This window comes from Dendropsophus ebraccatus, chromosome 4, assembly GCF_027789765.1.
Source record: "Dendropsophus ebraccatus isolate aDenEbr1 chromosome 4, aDenEbr1.pat, whole genome shotgun sequence".
Lineage (NCBI taxonomy): Eukaryota > Metazoa > Chordata > Amphibia > Anura > Hylidae > Dendropsophus > Dendropsophus ebraccatus.
Window position 1 is genome coordinate 160,419 of NC_091457.1, and position 15,493 is coordinate 175,911.

At 49.1% G+C, this 15,493-nt stretch overlaps 1 protein-coding gene across 1 annotated transcript in view; it reads right to left on the reverse strand.

Annotated features, from left to right (window-relative positions):
* Positions 1 to 15,493, reverse strand: part of KCNC1 (potassium voltage-gated channel subfamily C member 1) — a 150,968-nt gene that overhangs the window by 20,127 nt on the left and 115,348 nt on the right. Inside the window, exon 2 of the mRNA XM_069964981.1 lies at positions 10,078 to 11,011. Within this exon, the coding sequence (XP_069821082.1) occupies positions 10,078 to 11,011 (934 nt within the window). The remainder of the gene's footprint in view (positions 1 to 10,077; positions 11,012 to 15,493) is intronic.

The window sequence follows — 15,493 nt, forward strand, 5'->3', positions numbered from 1 at the left end:
GCAGCAGATTTCATTTAAATAACTGAACACAGCATCAAATCTGCTGCAGATCCTGTAGGTGTGAACACACCCTTAATGTGCAGTAGCCAAGTCAATGTGGCGTGGCCTAGAGCATCCGTGCCCCAGGGCTGCAACTCCTTTCCTTTCTTCCTCCCCACCCTCCTCATCATTATGAATGTCCCCAGGATTTCTTCTATTTATCGCTTGTCTATACAGTGCACATGTGCCCCTGTGGATCGTTCAGGCCCCTGTGGACTGTCCAGGCCCCTGTGGATGGTTCAGGCCCCTGTGCTGCTGTGGATCGTTCAGGCCCCTGTTCCCCTGTGGATCGTTCAGGCCCCTGTGGACTGTTCAGGCCCCTGTGGATCGTTCAGGCCCCTGTGCCGCTGTGGACTGTTCAGGCCCCTGTGGATCATTCAGGCCCCTGTGCTGCTGTGGATCGTTGAGGCCCCTGTGCCCCTGTGGACTGTTCAGGCCGCTGTCGATCGTTCAGGCCCCTGTGCCCCTGTGGATCGTTCAGGCCCCATGCCGCTGTCGATCGTTCAGGCCCCTGTGCCCCTGTGGATCGTTCAGGCCCCATGCCGCTGTGGATCGTTCAGGCCCCATGCCGCTGTGGATCGTTCAGGCCCCTGTGCTGCTGTGGATCGTTCAGGCCCCTGTGCCGCTGTGGATCTTTCAGGCCCCTGTGGATGGTTCAGGCCCCTGTGCCCCTGTGGATGGTTCAGGCCCCTGTGCCCCTGTGGATGGTTCAGGCCCCTGTGGATGGTTCAGGCCCCTGTGCCGCTGTGGATGGTTCAGGCCCCTGTGCCGCTGTGGATGGTTCAGGCCGCTGTGGACGGTTCAGGCCCCTGTGCCCTTGTGGATGATTCAGGCCCCTGTGGACGGTTCAGGCCCCTGTGCCCTTGTGGATGATTCAGGCCCCTGTGGATCGTTCAGGCCCCTGTGCCTCTATGGATGGTTCACGCCCCTGTGGATGGTTCAGGCCCCTGTGGATCGTTCAGGCCCCTGTGGATCATTCAGGCCCCTGTGCCCCTATGGATCGTTCAGGCCCCTGTGCCCCTATGGATCGTTCAGGCCCCTGTGCACTGTTTAGATAAGTTATGAATAGAAGAATTCCTGCTCAAAGGCGTTCCTAATGATGAGGAGGGCGAGGAGGAAGGAAGGAGGTCTCACAGGCCTGGTGCACGGACGCTCTAGGCCAGTGCTTATCAATACAGTATCGCTTTGAGGACCCACGACATATTGGTACGCCAGTAGGTCTGGGGTTTCTATGAAGCAAGCACAGGAGAGTGAGGACCGGCTGCTATCAGCAGATTGGTGCTCGCTGTTAATGAGAGGCATTAACCCCTTCACTGCCAGTCTCCTACCTTCCTCCGTGCAGTTAGCTTGGCGATCTACACTTAGGGTACATTCACACATCGTTTCCACAGCGGATTTTTCACTGGGAGTCCGCAGCGAAATTCGCTGCGGATACCTGCCCATTCAATTCAATGGGATTGGCTGACCGCCGGAAGACAGCAGGAGCCCCCGAAGCAAGCTGGAGGACCCGGTACAGTATGTTCTTGGGCCACTGGGGTTAATGGCGCTGAGTTTGAGATACTCGCACCATAAAATCCGCTGCAGATATGGTACATGTGAAACCTTAGGGGGAGATTTAACAAACATGGTGTAAAGTAGAATTGTCTCAGTTGCCCCCGGCAACCAATCAGATTCCACCTCTCATCACCTCACAGACGCTTTGAAAAATGAAAGATGGAAGCTGATTGGTTGCCGGGGACAACTGAGACAATTCTACTTTACACCATGTTTGTTAAATCTCCCACGTAGAGTCTGCCACACTGATCAGTGCTATGGCCACAGGCAGGCTGTATGTAATGATCACAGATAACACTGATCAGTGCTATGGCCACAGGCAGACTGTATGTAATGATCACAGATAACACTGATCAGTGCTATGGCCACAGGCAGGCTGTATGTAATGATCACAGATAACACTGATCAGTGCTATGGCCACAGGCAGGCTGTATGTAATGATCACAGATAACACTGATCAGTGCTATGGCCACAGGCAGGCTGTATGTAATGATCACAGATAACACTGATCAGTGCTATGGCCACAGGCAGACTGTATGTAATGATCACAGATAACACTGATCAGTGCTATGGCCACAGGCAGGCTGTATGTAATGATCACAGATAACACTGATCAGTGCTATGGCCACAGGCAGGCTGTATGTAATGATCACAGATAACACTGATCAGTGCTATGGCCACAGGCAGGCTGTATGTAATGATCACAGATAACACTGATCAGTGCTATGGCCACAGGCAGGCTGTATGTAATGATCACAGATAACACTGATCAGTGCTATGGCCACAGGCAGGCTGTATGTAATGATCACAGATAACACTGATCAGTGCTATGGCCACAGGCAGGCTGTATGTAATGATCACAGATAACACTGATCAGTGCTATGGCCACAGGCAGGCTGTATGTAATGATCACAGATAACACTGATCAGTGCTATGGCCACAGGCAGGCTGTATGTAATGATCACAGATAACACTGATCAGTGCTATGGCCACAGGCTGTATGTAATGATCACAGATAACACTGATCAGTGCTATGGCCACAGGCAGGCTGTATGTAATGATCACAGATAACACTGATCAGTCCTATGCTATGGCCACAGGCAGGCTGTATGTAATGATCACAGATAACACTGATCAGTGCTATGGCCACAGGCAGGCTGTATGTAATGATCACAGATAACACTGATCAGTGCTATGGCCACAGGCAGGCTGTATGTAATGATCACAGATAACACTGATCAGTGCTATGGCTACAGGCAGGCTGTATGTAATGATCACAGATAACACTGATCACTGCTATGGCCACAGGCAGGCTGTATGTAATGATCACAGATAACACTGATCAGTGCTATGCTATGGCCACAGGCAGGCTGTATGTAATGATCACAGATAACACTGATCAGTGCTATGGCTACAGGCAGGCTGTATGTAATGATCACAGATAACACTGATCAGTGCTATGGCCACAGGCAGGCTGTATGTAATGATCACAGATAATACTGATCAGTGCTATGGTCACAGGCAGGCTGTATGTAATGATCACAGATAACACTGATCAGTGCTATGGCCACAGGCAGGCTCTATGTAATGATCACAGATAACACTGATCAGTGCTATGGCCACAGGCAGGCTGTATGTAATGATCACAGATAACACGGCTGTATGTAATGATCACAGATAACACTGATCAGTGCTGTGGCCACAGACAGGCTGTATGTAATGATCACAGATAACACTGATCAGTGCTATGGCCACAGACAGGCTGTATGTAATGATCACAGATAACACTGATCAGTGCTATGGCCACGGGCAGGCTGTATGTAATGATCACAGACAACACTGATCAGTGCTATGGCCACAGGCAGGCTGTATTTAATGATCACAGATAACACTGATCAGTGCTATGACCACAGGCAGGCTGTATGTAATAATCACAGATAACACTGATCAGTGCTATGGCCACAGGCAGGCTGTATGTAATGATCACAGATAACACTGATCAGTGCTATGGCCACAGGCAGGCTGTATGTAATGATCACAGATAACACTGATCAGTGCTATGGTCACAGGCAGGCTGTATGTAATGATCACAGATAACACTGATCAGTGCTATGGCCACAGGCAGGCTCTATGTAATGAACACAGATAACACTGATCAGTACTATGGCCACAGGCAGGCTGTATGTAATGATCACAGATAACACTGATCAGTGCTATAGCGACAGGCAGGCTCTATGTAATGATCACAGATAACACTGATCAGTGCTATGGCCACAGGCAGGCTGTATGTAATGATCACAGATAACACTGATCAGTGCTATGACCACAGGCAGGCTGTATGTAATAATCACAGATAACACTGATCAGTGCTATGGCCACAGGCAGGCTCTATGTAATGATCACAGATAACACTGATCAGTGCTATGGCCACAGGCAGGCTGTATGTAATGATCACAGATAACACTGATCAGTCCTATGCTATGGCCACAGGCAGGCTGTATGTAATGATCACAGATAACACTGATCAGTACTATGGCCACAGGCAGGCTGTATGTAATGATCACAGATAACACTGATCAGTGCTATGACCACAGGCAGGCTGTATGTAATAATCACAGATAACACTGATCAGTGCTATGGCCACAGGCAGGCTGTATGTAATGATCACAGATAACACTGATCAGTCCTGTGCTATGGCCACAGGCAGGCTGTATGTAATGATCACAGATAACACTGATCAGTGCTATGGCCACAGGCAGGCTGTATGTAATGATCACAGATACCACTGATCAGTACTATGGCCACAGACAGGCTCTATGTAATGATCACAGATAACACTGATCAGTGCTATGGTATGGCCACAGGCAGGCTGTATGTAATGATCACAGATAACACTGATCAGTGCTATGGCCACAGGCAGGCTGTATGTAATGATCACAGATAACACTGATCACTGCTATGGCCACAGGCAGACGGTATGTAATGATCACAGATAACACTAATCAGTGCTATGGCCACAGGCAGGCTGTATGTAATGATCACAGATAACACTGATCAGTGCTATGGACACAGGCAGGCTGTATGTACTGATCACAGATAACACTGATCAGGGCTATGGTCACAGGCAGGCTGTATGTAATGATCACAGATAACACTGATCAGTGCTATGGCCACAGGCAGACTGTATGTAATGATCACAGATAACACTGATCAGTGCTATGGCCACAGGCAGGCTGTATGTAATGATCACAGATAACACTGATCAGTGCTATGGCCACAGGCAGGCTGTATGTAATGATCACAGATAACACTGATCAGTGCTATGGCCACAGGCAGGCTGTATGTAATGATCACAGATAACACTGATCAGTGCTATGGCCACAGGCAGGCTGTATGTAATGATCACAGATAACGCGGATCAGTGCTATGGCCACAGGCAGGCTGTATGTAATGATCACAGATAACACTGATCAGTACTATGGCCACAGGCAGGCTGTATGTAATGATCACAGATAACACTGATCAGTACTATGGCCACAGACAGGCTGTATGTAATGATCACAGATAACACTGATCAGTGCTATGGTCACAGGCAGGCTGTATGTAATGATCACAGATAACACTGATCAGTGCTATGACCACAGGCAGGCTGTATGTAATGATCACAGATAACACTGATCAGTGCTATGGCCACAGGCAGGCTGTATGTAATAATCACAGATAACACTGATCAGTGCTATGGCCACAGGCAGGCTGTATGTAATGATCACAGATAACACTGATCAGTGCTATAGCCACAGGCAGGCTGTATGTAATGATCACAGATAACACTGATCAGTACTATGGCCACAGGCAGGCTGTATGTAATGATCACAGATAACACTGATCAGTGCTATGGCCACAGGCAGGCTGTATGTAATGATCACAGATAACACTGATCAGTGCTATGGCCACAGGCAGGCTGTATGTAATGATCACAGATAACACTGATCAGTGCTATGGCCACAGGCAGGCTGTATGTAATGATCACAGATAACACTGATCAGTGCTATGGCCACAGGCAGGCTGTATGTAATGATCACAGATAACACTGATCACTGCTATGGCCACAGGCAGGCTGTATGAAATGATCACAGATAACACTGATCAGTGCTATGGCCACAGGCAGGCTGTATGTAATGATCACAGATAACACTGATCAGGGCTATGCTATGGTATACCACTGACCAGTTTATGTAATGTAATAAATAAATGTTATAGTGCCTTAGAGGACTTATAGCCCCTCCCCTATAAGTTTCAATCCCCTCCCTTTCCCATGATACGCCCCGTTCCCACTGAGGAAAGGTAGCGAAATTCCAAGATGGAATTGTCCGCCGCGGAATGCCGTTAGCCTCCCGGTCATAATGGGAGTCTATGGGAGGCGCGCGCTCCTGCTCTGTACATGTGAACATGTTCATTCTTCAGCGCGGACAGGGCAGGAGCGCGCGCCTCCCATAGACTCCCATTATGAGCGGGAGGCTAACGGCATTCCGCGGCGGACAATTCCATCGTGGAATTTCACTACCTTTCCTCAGTGGGAACGGGGCCATATATATAAAACACATAAAAATAAATACTGTATTTTCCGGAGTTTGCGATATACTGGCTGTATGAGACTATCCCCCTCCCCCCACACAGCAGGCAGAGATCCCGGCAGGATACAATGGCGGCCGGATGGGTGATTCCCGGACGCCGGCCGCTCGCTCTGCCCTTCATACGCTCACATGTCGGGGATGCGGCTGTTTCGAGCTAGTCCCACCGTGTGCAGCGACCGCAGATTCTCCAGACCAGATACAACGACCCCTGACTTATACGCAGGAAATACTGTTCTCATATATAATGCAACATAACAATCCCTGTACAGAAAATGGTGGAAATGAAGAAAGGGAAACAATTGCTGAGATTTTGTTACATTATAGACCAGAAAAAAGTAAAAAAAAGAGCAATCAAAGCGTTCCATCTACACGAACAGGTTACCGAACCCGAGACTGCGGAAGAAAAAAAGAATATAAGCGCTACGGCGAGGAAGAAAACAACACAAAAATGCCTGTCGGATCCTTTTTTTGCAGAAATCAATAGTCCAGGCGATTTTAAGAAACTTTGTTATTAGGTTTATTAGCCGAAAAATGAATTTTTATCATGAGAAAGCAGTTTGAAGCTCTCCTCCTGTCTTCATTGTTCTCTATGGAGAGGGGAGGGGTGGAGGGAGATGAGGCACCAAAACAGGACAACAAAGAGTTAATTTACAGCTACATCACCGGGCTCTCTCCTCTGTGGTCAGCAGTGACCTCTCTGACCTCTGAATACCAGCTGTTACACAGGTCCCGCTGTATAATGCTTTGTTCTCTGCTCTCTGCTGCCGACTAATCTCCCCTCCCCCCTCCGTAGGTTACACAGGGCGACTGATGTAAAAGAGTGGAGATTTCCTGATGATGAGCAGTGGATGAAAGGGAGGGGGGGGGCAGATTTGCCTAATAAACCAAATGACAAAGTTTCTTAAAATCGCCTGGACTATTGATTTCTGCAAAAAAATTTAACAACACTGACACTTTAAGGGGGTAAATAATCATTTGTATTGACTACTATTGACTATAGGCTGACCCCTCTTTTTCTGTAGAGATCACTTCCCATCATCACAGGCAGGATTACACTGACAGGTAACACCTATATATACAGATAACACAGGAGCCGCCAGTCACTATAGGCTGACCCCTCCTGTTCTGTAGAGATCCCTTCCCATCACCACCACAGGCAGGATTACACTGACAGGTAACACCTATATATACAGATAGCACAGGAGCCGCCAGTCACTATAGGCTGACCCCTCCTGTTCTGTAGAGATCCCTTCCCATCATCACAGGCAGGATTACACTGACAGGTAACACCTATATATACAGATAACACAGGAGCCGCCAGTCACTATAGGCTGACCCCTCCTGTTCTGTAGAGATCCCTTCCCATCACCACCACAGGCAGGATTACACTGACAGGTAACACCTATATATACAGATAGCACAGGAGCCGCCAGTCACTATAGACTGACCCCTCCTGTTCTGTAGAGATCCCTTCCCATCACCACCACAGGCAGGATTACACTGACAGGTAACACCTATATATATACAGATAGCACAGGAGCCGCCAGTCACTATAGACTGACCCCTCCTGTTCTGTAGAGATCCCTTCCCATCATCACAGGCAGGATTACACTGACAGGTAACACCTATATATACAGATAGCACAGGAGCCGCCAGTCACTATAGACTGACTGGGATTACAGTGAATGGCATCACCAGTATAGTTTGTAAACTACCCCCTGCATAGGTCACAACATGCCTAAATAATGTCCCATCAAAGTGAATAGGGTTCCTACCAGTGTGTTGTTCCAGGGGGCTTTGCTCAGGAGCCTGGTGACTATGTATGATGAGTATAGATGTGGCTTCCATCCCCACAGCGGACTCCCTTGTCCCTCTTTCTATGGGATTTGGAGCCATCTCACCTATGTAAGGGAAGCGCCATAGTAGTGACCTGCAGCCGCTGCCAGCCACCCAGCACCAAGGGCTCAGCAGATTTACTGATATGCAATATGGCTGAAGATTTGTGTTTCATTTGCTTCAATGGAGCATTAGAAATCCTCGGCATGATGCAGTGGGAGAAGAGAATACCATTCCCATGCTTAGGGGACAAAGGCCTGCTGTATTCTCCATGTTGTGTAGGGACATAACCCTATGTAACCCATTGTACCGGGAGCGCTCCTAACCCTAGCCATCTCCCTCCGCGGCTGCTGGAATACATGACCTCTCCGTCCTTAGGGCTCCTCTCATTTCTCTACCATCTCTAGGTCTCTCCTATAAATGGCCTGATCTTACAGGGTGGGTTCTTCTAGGTGGTCTTTGGGGGACCTCCTCTCCTTTGTGGTAATGATCTCTACCATAGGTGGGATGAGGTTTTCTAGAGGTTTCAGATCATATACAGAAAAGTAAAATGTTCCATCAGACCAGATCTTGCCATATGGGCGGACATGTCTGCTAAGTCCTCATCTTCTTGTCATACAAGGACTGTAATCTGAAGATTCTAGCCCTGCTGCCCCAAGATGCCCGGGGACTCCCACAACCCCCACTCCAAAGCTGTCAGCACTCTCTTATTTTCTGCTGCCCATTTTGTGGGATTATCTCTGTTGGCAGGTGGCCGTAACCACAGGTAGTCCTAAAGTGTGACCAGCAGACGGACATAGAACAACATGTACACGGGATGTGACAAGAAGGATGGGAGAAAAACAAAGACGTCTCCATATCTATCTGTGCTTCCGGCTTCCATCCAGGAAATCATGGCGGCCATGCTGGTCAGAGTTAGAAAGTCTCCTTTGTTTTTCTCACATGACAGGGCTGCATGCACATAGAAGATAGCACAACTAAATGAGCAGAATGACCCTCCGTCCCCGCCGCCCTTACTCTACATTCACACTTTCTTAGGGAAAGGGATTTTGCTGGTGAATTAGTTAAGACTGAAGTGATCTCAATCTGTCCAGACAACAGGATCTGAATCATTGTCACAACTGTATTGGTCACTAGAGAACTATTCCGGTAATGTGTACCCTGGCATATTAATACCACTAATATTCCACGGGCAGAGGTAGAACAGGGTAAAGTCATCAAATCCCCATTGTAGATGCAGAAGACATCTCATAAAACTGAGATAAAGAAGGACCACTAGCCATGGGAAACATGGAAAGCTCTGGCACCACTATAGCCTTGTGTCTATAGCCTAGTTCTGGCTGGCATGGATCAGATTGTCACATAGTGATGCACTGTAGTCGCTCTACCCATTCTCCCAATCCATGGAATCCATAGAGATCCTGCCCTATTAGGCCATAGAGAAGAGGCGCTAGAACATGCGAGAAGGTAAGAGCCCTATCATACTATACTAAAGCATTATGATGCTTTTCTTATTTTACCTACAGAACTACTTGTATTTAGCTCATTGACAACTTCACTTTTTTTTTTTTTTATAATACTGAGTACTTTCTGGCATTTGTGATCTATATCTATAGAACTTAAGGTTCCATCATGCAAAATTAGTTTTATCAGAACCCCAAACGCCATTGGTGGAGATCCTCAGATTGGATGAGATTTAGAGTCCAGGAACCTCCTATGCAGCATTTGTTTCCTTCTCCACCACATAGCAGCATCTTCAACCACCAAAGAACGGGAATCTTTCCTACTTGTAAAACAAGGGTTATCTACCCTAATAGTCAGGAAGCCCCTCTACTGGCTCATCTAAAACGGCCCAGAGATCTAGACTTCCACCTCACACATACTCCCAATGTGTGCTATGGGACCACCAATGGGAAAATGCCCTACACGTCTGCTAGTTAAGACGTTTTGCTGAATTCTCTACAAGGAATGGATGATGGGGATCAAATAGACATTCCTCTAAGTGGTTTCCTACCTGCTCTGTTCATTTCTAAAATCTCTTCCTGTGCGAGCGGGCAAGTGTCGCTCTGCGTGCTGTGATGAGGAGAATTTACAATGGATTTACAATAATTTGGGGATCCCAGTTGGGGGGGGCGGGGAATATGCTTCTTTTTTTTCTTTGGTAGCTTCTGCTTAGCCATAGCTAAGGAGTAATACATTCCAAAATTGTTCACAATGACAGGTACAGGCATAGCGATAGTCAGCACACCAGCAAGAGCGCACAATGCTCCCACCAGCATGCCAGACCATGTCTGAGGATACATGTCTCCATAGCCAAGTGTGGTCATGGTGACAACGGCCCACCAGAAGCCGATTGGGATATTTTTGAAGTGTGTGTGCTCACTGGCACTAGGATCATTGGGATTAGCACCTATCCTCTCTGCATAATAGATCATGGTGGCAAAAATTAAAACGCCCAATGCCAAGAATATGATGAGCAGCAGGAATTCATTTGTGCTGGCACGTAGAGTGTGTCCGAGAACCCTCAGACCAACAAAATGCCTGGTGAGCTTGAAAATTCGAAGAATTCGCACAAATCGGACAACTCTTAAGAAGCCCAAGACATCCTTAGCAGCTTTGGAAGACAAGCCACTGAGTCCCACCTCCAGATAGAAAGGCAGAATGGCCACAAAGTCAATGATGTTTAAAGTGTTTTTGATAAATTCCACCTTGTTGGGACAGAAGGTAATCCTCATCAGGAACTCAAATGTAAACCAGACCACGCAGACCCCCTCAATGTAGGTCAGGAAGGCTTCCGTCTCCGAAGCAATGTAAAAGCGATGCTGGGTTTCATTCCCAATGACTTCAGTCTCTGTTTTGTTCACAATGGGGTTAAATCGTTCATGAGTCTCGAGGCAGAAGGTGGTGATGGAAACCAGAATAAAGAAGAGAGAGGCAAATGCCACATACTGTTAAAAGAAAGAGAGAAGTATTTGTGAGCAGAGAGGCATTAGACTGTGACCATACATACATATGACCATACCCATCCACCCACAATCCATTTCTGCCAATTTAAAGTGTAACATTGTCTTTTGTATTGTTTATTATTACAATATACTTTATTAACTTGTTCACCTTATTTTAGCATTGGATTTGCTCTTGCTCTGGAATCAGGTGCCATTCAAAAGGTTCCTCAACCCGATTTCAGAAGAAAAGGAACCCTCAGCAGTTGCGCTCCCTCTTGTACCAGGATGAGATCAGCTGAATTATCTGGGTATCTATGGCCGACCTTACAACTACGCTATGATGAGTTCTTAAGCAGCGGCCGCCCCATCACCCTCCCTCCCTCCCCACTTCTGGAACAACGTCTGCTGATCACAACAGCTGCGGCTTTCTTTCTGCTAATCATTTCTTCTTCCACTAAACATTTCCCTTATTTCTTATGCAAATGAATGCTGACTGCTGCACATCCCCCTGGTTCTGTTTCTGGGCATACAACACACGCCAGGCTTAGCCACGGTATGTATCTGGGCATACAACACACGCCAGGCTTAGCCACGGTATGTATCTGGGCATACAACACGTACCATCCTTAGTCACAGTATGTATCTGGGCATACAACACACGCCAGGCTTAGTCACGGTATGTATCTGGGCATACAACACGTACCATCCTTAGTCACAGTATGTATCTGGGCATACAACACACGCCAGGCTTAGTCACGGTATGTATCTGGGCATACAACACGTACCATCCTTAGCCACGGTATGTATCTGGGCATACAACACGTACCATCCTTAGTCACAGTATGTATCTGGGCATACAACACACGCCAGGCTTAGTCACGGTATGTATCTGGGCATACAACACACGCCAGGCTTAGTCACGGTATGTATCTGGGCATACAACACACGCCAGGCTTAGTCACGGTATGTATCTGGGCATACAACACGTACCATCCTTAGTCACAGTATGTATCTGGGCATACAACACACGCCAGGCTTGGTCACGGTATGTATCTGGGCATACAACACACGCCAGGCTTGGTCACGGAATGTATCTGGGCATACAACACGTACCATCCTTAGTCACGGTATGTATCTGGGCATACAACACGTACCATCCTTAGCCACGGTATGTGTCTGGGCATACAACGCGTACCATCCTTAGCCACGGTATGTGTCTGGGCATACAACACGTACCATCCTTAGTCACGGTATGTATCTGGGCATACAACACACGCCAGGCTTAGTCACGGTATGTATCTGGGCATACAACACACGCCAGGCTTGGTCACGGAATGTATCTGGGCATACAACACGTACCATCCTTAGTCACGGTATGTATCTGGGCATACAACACGTACCATCCTTAGTCACGTTATGTATTTGGGCATACAACACACGCCAGGCTTAGCCACGGTATGTATCTGGGCATACAACACGTACCATCCTTAGTCACGGTATGTATCTGGGCATACAACACGTACCATCCTTGGTCACGGTATGTATCTGGGCATACAACACTTCCCATCCTTAGTCACGGTATGTATCTGGGCATACAACACGTACCATCCTTAGTCACGGTATGTATCTGGGCATACAACACGTACCATCCTTGGTCACGGTATGTATCTGGGCATACAACACGTACCATCCTTAGTCACGGTATGTATCTGGGCATACAACACGTACCATCCTTAGTCACGGTATGTATCTGGGCATACAACACGTACCATCCTTAGTCACGGTATGTATCTGGGCATACAACACGTACCATCCTTAGTCACGGTATGTATCTGGGCATACAACACTTCCCATCCTTAGTCACGGTATGTATCTGGGCATACAACACGTACCATCCTTAGTCACAGTATGTATCTGGGCATACAACACACGCCAGGCTTGGTCACGGTATATATCTGGGCATACAACACGTACCATCCTTAGCCACGGTATGTATCTGGGCATACAACACTTACCATCCTTAGCCACGGTATGTGTCTGGGCATACAACACTTACCATCCTTAGTCACGGTATGTATCTGGGCATACAACACGTACCATCCTTAGCCACGGTATGTATCTGGGCATACAACACTTACCATCCTTAGCCACGGTATGTATCTGGGCATACAACACGTACCATCCTTAGCCACGGTATGTATCTGGGCATACAACACACGCCAGGCTTGGTCACGGAATGTATCTGGGCATACAACACGTACCATCCTTAGCCATGGTATGTATCTGGGCATACAACACGTACCATCCTTAGCCACGGTATGTATCTGGGCATACAACACGTACCATCCTTAGCCACGGTATGTATCTGGGCATACAACACGTACCATCCTTAGCCACGGTATGTATCTGGGCATACAACACGTACCATCCTTAGCCACGGTATGTGTCTGGGCATACAACGCGTACCATCCTTAGCCACGGTATGTGTCTGGGCATACAACACGTACCATCCTTAGTCACGGTATGTATCTGGGCATACAACACACGCCAGGCTTAGTCACGGTATGTATCTGGGCATACAACACGTACCATCCTTGGTCACGGTATGTATCTGGGCATACAACACGTACCATCCTTAGTCACGGTATGTATCTGGGCATACAACACACGCCAGGCTTAGTCACGGTATATATCTGGGCATACAACACGTACCATCCTTATTCACGGTATGTATCTGGGCATACAACACGTACCATCCTTAGTCACGGTATGTATCTGGGCATACAACACTTACCATCCTTAGTCACGGTATGTATCTGGGCATACAACGCACGCCAGGCTTGGTCACGGAATGTATCTGGACATACAGGTTCAGGAGCCGCGTGCCCTGCGGGTTCAGGAGCCGCGTGCCCTGCGGGTTCAGGAGCCGCGTGCCCTGCGGGTTCAGGAGCAGATTGCCCTGCGGGTTCAGGAGCCGGTTGCCCTGCGGGTTCAGGAGCCGATTGCCCTGCGGGTTCATTACCCGGTTGCCCTGCGGGTTCAGCAGCCCTGTGCCCTGCCGGTTCAGGAGCCGATTGCCATGAGGGTTCCTCAGCCGTGTGCCTTGCGGGTTCCGGAGCCGCGTGCCCTGCGGGTTCAGGAGCCGCGTGCCCATTGGCTGTGTGCCCTGTGGGTTCAGGAGCAGATTGCCCTGCGGGTTCAGGAGCAGATTGCCCTGCGGGTTCAGGAGCCGGTTGCCCTGCGGGTTCAGGAGCCGATTGCTCTGCGGGTTTATTACCCGGTTGCCCTGCGGGTTCAGCAGCCCTGTGCCCTGCCGGTTCAGGAGCCGATTGCCCTGAGGGTTCCTCAGCCGTGTGCCTTGCGGGTTCCGGAGCCGCGTGCCCTGCGGGTTCAGGAGCCGCATGCCCATCAGCTGTGTGCCCTGCGGGTTCAGGAGCCGGTTGCCCTGCGGGTTCAGGAGCCGGTTGCCCTGCGGGTTCAGGAGCCGGTTGCCCGGCGGGTTCAGGAGCCGGTTGCCCTGCGAGTTCAGGAGCAGATTGCCCTGCGGGTTCAGGAGCCGGTTGCCCTGCGGGTTCAGGAGCAGATTGCCCTGCGGGTTCATTACCCGATTGCCCTGCGGGTTCAGCAGCCCTGTGCCCTGCCGGTTCAGGAGCAGATTGCCCTGCGGGTTCAGGAGCCAGTTGCCCTGCGGGTTTAGGAGCCTAATGCCCTGCGGGTTCAGGAGCCAGTTGCCCTGCGGGTTCAGGAGCAGATTGCCCTGCGGGTTCGGCAGCCCTGTGCCCTGTCGGTTCAGGAGCCGATTGCCCTGCGGGTTCAGGAGCCAGTTGCCCTGCGGGTTTAGGAGCCTAATGCCCTGCGGGTTCAGGAGTCAGTTGCCCTGTGGGTTCCGGAGCCGGTTGCCTTGCGGGTTCTGGAGCCGATTGCCCTGCGGGTTCAGGAGCCGCGTGCCCTGCGGGTTCAGGAGCCGGTTGCCCTGCGGGTTCAGGGGCCGGTTGCCCTGCGAGTTCAGGGGTCGGTTGCCCTGCGGGTTCAGGAGCTGGTCGCCCTCTCCAGCCCACTTTTCTTGAGGACAGACTTGTTGAAATCCTTTCCGCCACTGTGGGTAAAGATTCATAACTTTACCATCAGGTTATCTGAGTGGAAGGGCATGGCGGCTATCGTCCACAGCAGAGTTCATATGTTTTCTTAATCATCTCGTGCCTTACTGGAAATCCACCGGCTTGGATACACAACGTTAGCTACACCCTTAAGTACTGATAAGCTCCTGTATTTTCAATGATATTTCAATGATAACCCACAGACATGACCCAGGTGAAGCGCCTTCTGTTAAGACGCATCCATGACTAACATGCTGCAGTCTCGGGATCTGCCATACTCAACGTCCGCACAACAGACACAAAGCGACATTTATCTTGCTCGTTTCTTGCAGCATTTATGTACTTGACCTACATATGAAACGAACAAGACGCTCGCTCATCTACAACA